This window comes from Brachionichthys hirsutus, chromosome 3, assembly GCF_040956055.1.
Source record: "Brachionichthys hirsutus isolate HB-005 chromosome 3, CSIRO-AGI_Bhir_v1, whole genome shotgun sequence".
NCBI lineage: Eukaryota > Metazoa > Chordata > Actinopteri > Lophiiformes > Brachionichthyidae > Brachionichthys > Brachionichthys hirsutus.
This window is the reverse complement of record NC_090899.1, coordinates 5,674,404-5,681,477: the sequence shown is the minus strand read 5'-3', so window position 1 is coordinate 5,681,477 and position 7,074 is coordinate 5,674,404. Positions and strand designations below refer to the sequence as shown.

At 41.7% G+C, this 7,074-nt stretch overlaps 1 protein-coding gene across 1 annotated transcript; it reads right to left on the bottom strand.

Moving 5' to 3' along the window:
- Window positions 1-3,388: 3,388 nt before the first annotated feature.
- kcnj14 (potassium inwardly rectifying channel subfamily J member 14) lies at window positions 3,389-6,147 on the bottom strand. Its single transcript, XM_068760401.1, has 3 exons — window positions 5,095-6,147; window positions 3,738-4,055; window positions 3,389-3,619 (listed from the first exon to the last, which is right to left on the bottom strand). Exons 1-3 carry the CDS (start codon window positions 6,145-6,147, stop codon window positions 3,389-3,391), a joined length of 1,602 nt encoding a protein of 533 aa, XP_068616502.1.
- Between the last annotated feature and the right edge of the window lie 927 nt (window positions 6,148-7,074).

Genomic DNA, 7,074 nt, shown 5'->3' with positions numbered 1-7,074 from the left:
TCCGCTTTGAGTCGTGTCTCAGGCTGGTGGAGCGACACGGAACGGGGTGAGGCTGTTTCTTTGGCTATTTTCTCGCCTGATAGGTGTGTAGCCTCCCGCGTATGCGGCTTTAATCATTGCACCGCTCCACTCCAGCCGCACACTCACATTTCTCGCTGAGAAAAAGAGTAGTCCGGGAGCGCTGAGGGCGCGGCGACAGCTTCACTTCCGGAGAAGGACTTCCTGTTGACAGACCAATCAGAAACGGGAAAACTGTTTTCAGTCACGCCTCAGAGGGAAATCTCTCCAATCAAATTCTACAACAAAGTGTTAGACCCGCCTTATAGATACAATGGGAACAGGCCACCGCAGTACTGGCATACATTTAGTGCGTCGACGAATTACATTAATGTTAGCGCACAAACTTTCATCATCAGCCAATGAAAATGGCCAAAACAGTGATTGGCGTGTCCAAACAGCCAATCGGCGCGATGCAGCAGGTGCTTGTGCGGCATTCTCGCGCTAAAGTAGGGAGATTTGCTCGTCCTTTGTTTTCCTCTCTGTGCCGACGAAGTGTCCGCAGACACTGACCTGGGATCGGATTAGTTGGTTTCTTCATCCACACGCAAACGATGTTTTGCTTTGAATAATCTGACTCTAGGCGCCTAATGCAGATCATCCCAGAAAATCCGACCGAAGCGATAAATTTAACGATGAATATATAAAACAAAGTAAAAAAAATTACAGATGTCAGAGCCAAAAGAATTATCTCATTACAGGCAGTAGGAAAAACCATGGAAATTTAAAGACGACACAGCAAAAAATAGCAGAGCTGCAGGTAAAAATTAATCGGTATAGTTTGAAACATATCAGTTAAAATAAATGATTTTTTAGGATTTGTAACTTGCACAATTGTAATACTTTTAACGCCTCATTTTTATTATATCACTCGTACAACAAACACAACAAACACCAAAAATTATAACTAAGATGCGAAGATAGGAAAATAACTATTATTTTATCGCACAAACCATATTCCTTGAGGAAATAATGTCTTAATCGTATCAATTTGCAAAACACATCTTGATTAATTTAACCTAACAACACAGTAAAAGAAACGTACGATGAAATATTTCTCTTTACCCCTTTAATTGAAAAAGTTGAACTATTTAAGTCACGACAAGATACTTAATTAACCTGAACGCATTGAATATTACACTAGATAAACTACACAAGTACTTTAACAATACGAAGAGCTACTGGGAAAACAAATAAGGAAGCACCCATTATTTGCTTTTAAATTGTTTTATTAGCTGTACAACTCTGCAGTGTAATTCTGTAGTCCTCTGTCTCAGAGGCGGCCCTCCGTCACAATTCAATGTTGGCGTCCCTTTCCTTTTTGAAAATTAAAGCTCGTTACAACCGAGTATCATCTAACTATTACGTTAAAAATGTATGTATGGTCATGTAATATCACAGCATACAGTGTATTTTACACTATGTACAATACAAATGCCCATGATTTGAGAATGTATTATATTTACAGTGAATTCAGATTGACCAAATAATCTACCCTCCTACTTAATTCCTGGGTGTTTAAAAGTGATTTTGGTTGTTGAAGTGATGGTGCTGAACGTTTAAGTTACATTTCATGGAAGCATGAGGCAGGGTGAATGACATGATCCACCATGCAGTGTATGGTGGATCATGTCATTCACGGCCACCAAGGAGAAGGGAGGGAAGGTGCAAAACAGCGTAAATTGAACAGATAATAATATCAACAACACTTTGACCACCTGAGATTACCGTTAAAATATTCCAACAACTGGATTGACTGATATTAAATTGAGCTGATCCAGCAGAATTATTGTGCTGTTAGTGATATTAGTTTCTCAAGTATTATTTGTGTGCAAAAAAAAAACAAAGAGCAAGTTCTCAGACTGTTTGCCAAACTTCAATTATTTACTCAGTTGTTATAATCTACTTTAAATAATTACAGGATATCAAACAGAACTTTCAGGTGCTTTGTAATTAAAAGTAAAGTAAAGAGTAAAAGTAAAACTCTTATGTCACAATACAGGCAAGCGTATTTCATATACCAGTGCAAGTTCATATCAACACCACTCAGCTACTGAGCAGATTCACAAACATTTTTCGTCTATTTCAAACAATATACTGCAACCATTAATGCTAATGGATAAACACTGCATATGCACCAGAATGCAAATACATGTGGTTAAAAACAAGTAAATAAATCAATTGCTGCAGGTGAAGGGTAGCAGTGGCAGGATCACTGTTTGTTATGAAGGCACCACTCACTACATTCCTATCACGAGTGACAGACACTGAGTAATAAGTTTGAAGTAGAGAAGGGCATCACAAACATTTTCTATGAATGAGACGTTTCTTCAAATACTCAACTTGCTTAGATGTTAATCAAAGAAGTAGCAAAAACAGGCCTTTGTCTTCAGATGACCCCTCCCACTCAGTTTATATTTAATCAGTTACATCCTATTGATGCTGGAGGTGATCATGGGCCTCGATCAGCATCTAACTAATGAGAACAACCCCCTTTTGCTTTGGATTCAGTCTGAACTGTCAAGGGTCTTCCACGTTCCAAGACACTTGTATAATGTTATTGTGCATGACCTGCCACTTGCCATTCACCTCAACACAACATATTACACTTCATAATATTTTATTATATAGCATATATATATATATAAGTGTGCGTGATGCGCGCCGAGGTCACTCTCACTCTCTAAAATTTCAAAAAGATTCTTAGTCACCCACTCAAAATTTGATCAAGCCTACACTATCAATACTTACCATAAGAAAATATAGCATTAAAAATGATAAATCAGCACAATAGTGGAAGACATTCCTGAGTCCTACCTCAATACATTAATCAGCAGTTATCCATTTCAGACAGCAGCCTCACATGAGAGGTGCAGTTGCAGAGTAGAGCCACAACAGGGCGCTGTTGTATGTTCGGCAGGCATTAAAGCTTGTGCGTTGTGGTACTGATGGGCCAGATGTGAGTGAGTCCTTAGACAATTTTGAAAGATTGCCAGGGCCAGTTGCACAAATAGGTCAGTGTAGTAACCATCTCTCCTTTAGATTAACCTCAAATCCTCCACAGTTTGTCTGACTCCCACATCCTCCCGGTCTTTGTCTGCTATCGTTTCTGGATGTAAGAGCTTGCAAACATTTTAAAATTATAATGCATCTCTTGCCTTGCTCCTATTCTGTGCTTCCTATGCGTCTTCTAACAGTAGTGACTATTCCGTCATCATCCATGACCTAATTTACGATAATCTGTCTCTCTCGGCCTGCCTATTCCCACCTGACTGACAATCTCTTCTTAGCAGTACTTGGTGCACTAAAGGCCTGTTGTTATCTTGCAGGTTCAGTTGTAATGGATATGGTCTACCAGGGATCGTGTTCGGGTCGGTGGGGAGGCAGACTCAGGGTCTTGGTTGATCTCAGCATTAGGAGACATGAGTTGCAGAGCCACTTCATTCTCATAGCAGAATGATGAGCGTGAACTTTGAACGTACTTCATCTCAGACAGCTCTTTAGCACTGCAGGACGGTGTGTTTGGGATTTCATATGTCCGATGAAAGAAAGAGTAGTCCACCTAGAAAAAAAGGCAGAAAACAATAACTTTACAGTATAAATTGTTGTTTTTTGCTCACATTATATTGCTGACCATTTGCATTTTGCCTTAGATCTGATCCATGTCCCATTTTCCTGACCTGGTAGCATTCTTTCCTCTCAAAGAGCACTGGTTCGAATCTGTGTCCCCAGAGTATTTCAGAAGCCAGATATGAACTACGGCACTGTGTTGTCATGGCTGTCGCCTCCACCATGCCCTCAAGAATGACCACCACCTCCAATTCAGAGTCATTCTCCAGAGTCCTTCGGTCAATCTCAAAGAAGGGTGACTCGTCATTGATCTCGTGGACTATAGTCACTGGTGAGACCAAGAAGATGCGGTCGGTGCCAGTGTCAAAACCCACATTGATGTCGGCATTATCCAGTGGAAGGAACTCGCCTTCTTCTGTGACCCTTGGCTGAAGTTGGGAAAAAGAAGGAGCATAAAGTTACTATTTGGTGCATAAAACCTTCCACTTTCAGTTGTTATGATGTTGCCGAATTCATCTAGTAGTGTGGAGAAATATTAAATGGAGACAAGAAAAGAAACCAGGTAGTATATGTGCTCAAGTAATAGAAAAATAATCTCTCATTTTGGCAAAAAAACAAAGAAAAAGCAACACCATGGTGTAGATAAGAGGGAATTCATATGTTATTTCAAAGACACCATCCATAATTACCAAAGGTTATCTAAAAAAAGAAATGCATTTAAATTATTACCCTGGAAAAAAAGCTTAGTTTTTGTATGTATGTTAGTAGTTTTATGACTTTGAAAATCCTGAGTCATACCACCCATGGATAAGCCTATCACTTACCCAACCCTGACCATGGAACAATATCCTCAACCAGTATTTAGAATTGTGTTTCTATGATCCTGGTAAACTTAATCCCCTCTGCCCTGTCTGAACTTTGCTATGGTCATACTATTAAGGGAAATGAAATAGTCTGTGCAGTGTTTCAGTTTCTGATCCAGTGGACACACAAATACATACCGGTACATGCTCAGTGTTGATGACCATGAAATAAAGATGTTCAAAGTACCAAAAATAAAACCAGAAAGTAAGGTAAGTATAAGCATATACTGTACAGCACATTTCTCTAATCCACATACTGTGCAATGACAGTTTTCAGTTTAAGAATTGTGGGCAAGTTAATCCTTGGTAAATCTTCCTGGCCCCTGAGGGGAAAATAAAACAAGCTCTCATTAAAAACCGTCTCCAGGACAGATGTTGTCTCCCATTCTCCCTACTGCAACCTTTTTTCTCCAACACGATGTCTGACAGCAAACCTTCTATTTTTTTTGGTACACTGTTCTTCTTTTCCTCCTCCTGTTTTCTCCCTCTCATTTTCAATTTACTTATTTTACCCTTATCTAAAAAATAAAAAAAAAATAGAAGGGGAAACTTTAAGAATACTTCATTTTTTTGGGGTGAGAATTTTACATCTCTCATCACCTACCTTCAATAGTTGTGCTCGAACGTGTGCCTCTACCAGGTGGCTTTTGCGTAGGTTCCCGACCCGCCACATCATGCAGAGTTTCCCGTCCCTCAGTGCAATCACAGCTGTATCAGAGAACACCAACGTCTCGTTGCGCTTCTTGGGCTTGGCAATCTTTGCCATGACTGCCCCGATGATGAAGGCATCGATAATGCAGCCCATAATGCACTGCAAAATGACCGCCACCACCGCCAGGGGACATTCTTCGGTCACGCTTCTAAATCCGTAACCGATGGATGTCTGTGTCTCCAAAGAAAATAGAAAGGCGGCCATGAAGCTATTCACTTGGAGAAAGCACGGCTCCTCAGCCACTCCCTCTCTATCAGACTCTCCTCCAGATCGAGCCTCTTCTGATGCCAGAGGGGAGCTGGAGCTGGAGGTCAGGTCAATGGAGAGGTCCCCATGCGCGGAGGCAATTAGCCAGAAGGCAAATCCAAAGAGCAACCAGGAGAGAAGGAAGGAGAGGGTGAAGATGACAAGCATCCAACGCCAGCGGATGTCCACGCAGGTGGTAAAGAGGTCGCTGAGGTAGCGCTGGCCCCTCTCGCTCATGTTGACGAAGGTGACGTTGCAGCGTCCGTCCTTGCCCACAAAGCGTTGCCGAGGACGGCGGCTTGAGCGTCGAGTGCGTCTGCGACTGGCAATGGAGGGGGAAGAGAATGAATCCTGGTCCAAGGATGACCGGCCTCTACCTCTTCCTCCTACACTGCTTTTTACACCCCTTAGCCCTGAGCACACTCCTCCTGCTCTCACCTCGCCTTCTCCTGCATCTCCTCCAACTAACTCTGCAATGGCACTCTGCCTCCGTGCATTGTTGGTATTGCTCTGGAGATGATGAGTTTTGCCGTTTAGGGCATGGATTGGGGAGGAGTTGGTTGGGGTCCCTGACCCAGCTGGACTCCCCCCTGCCCTAGCCGTATCTGCAGCACTCTGTGCCAGCCTCATGACCTCCTCTTCCTCCACTGGCCCATCCACCACAGCACTGAAGCGGCGTTTCACACGTGCCGCTCCCATTATGTTCTAAAAAGTCTCCTCTCACAAATACCGGTATTTAATATTCCCAAAGATGCCTTGAATTGATCTGAGCACCCTGTTCCAGTCAGTAAAGTGTGTGGAGCCAACAACACAGTTGGTCTCTATTAATCTCTAGGTCTCTAGAGACAATGTGCCTGAAGTGGTCCACCAGATGACGATTCCTTCCTCGGCCATTGTTCAGTCACTTGTTGACTTTCCCTTTCTGAAAATGCTTCTTAGCATAGTCCAAGCTTTCAGCGACAGATCCCCTCAGCAAAGAAGTGGTAACAGTAGTCCACAAAGTCCTGCTGCTGCACCCATTAAGGACCAATGTCCTCAAATAATTACAATCATCTAAGTAAAGAAAGTGAGGTGAGCTGAAAGGAAGAACAGGCCAAGGAGTCTATTCCTGTGGGCAACAATTCCTATGACTAGGAGGGGTACTGCAGGGCTGGATGTCTCAGCAAACGGTACAAAAGCATGCAGGATTGGTTGGGTTCTGTTCAAAACAATCAAGAGGGAGCCTCAAACAAAATTCTATTGCTAAAAAGCGTAAATTAATAATGCAAAGGAATAGGAAACATTTGAGGGATATACTGCTCATGACAAGGTATCCTCCATAACACTGAGATATGATACATGCAAGAAAATTCTAATTGGCTTCTAATGGATTGATATGAAAAAAATAAAATTAAAATTAAATGTGCAGTCAAAAAATACATCAATAAACATGCAAATTCTCACGATCAAAGTGTTTCGCAGTACCACAACCCCTTGGTATGGGCATGAAAAAACAAAGAATACAAAACATTCAGTAATTGTATGCCCACTGTCATTATTCATTAATTATAATTCACTTTTAATACATCCTGGATAAAGCACTGAAAATAATATGGACATTTTAATAAAGTTCATATATCTGTTTCA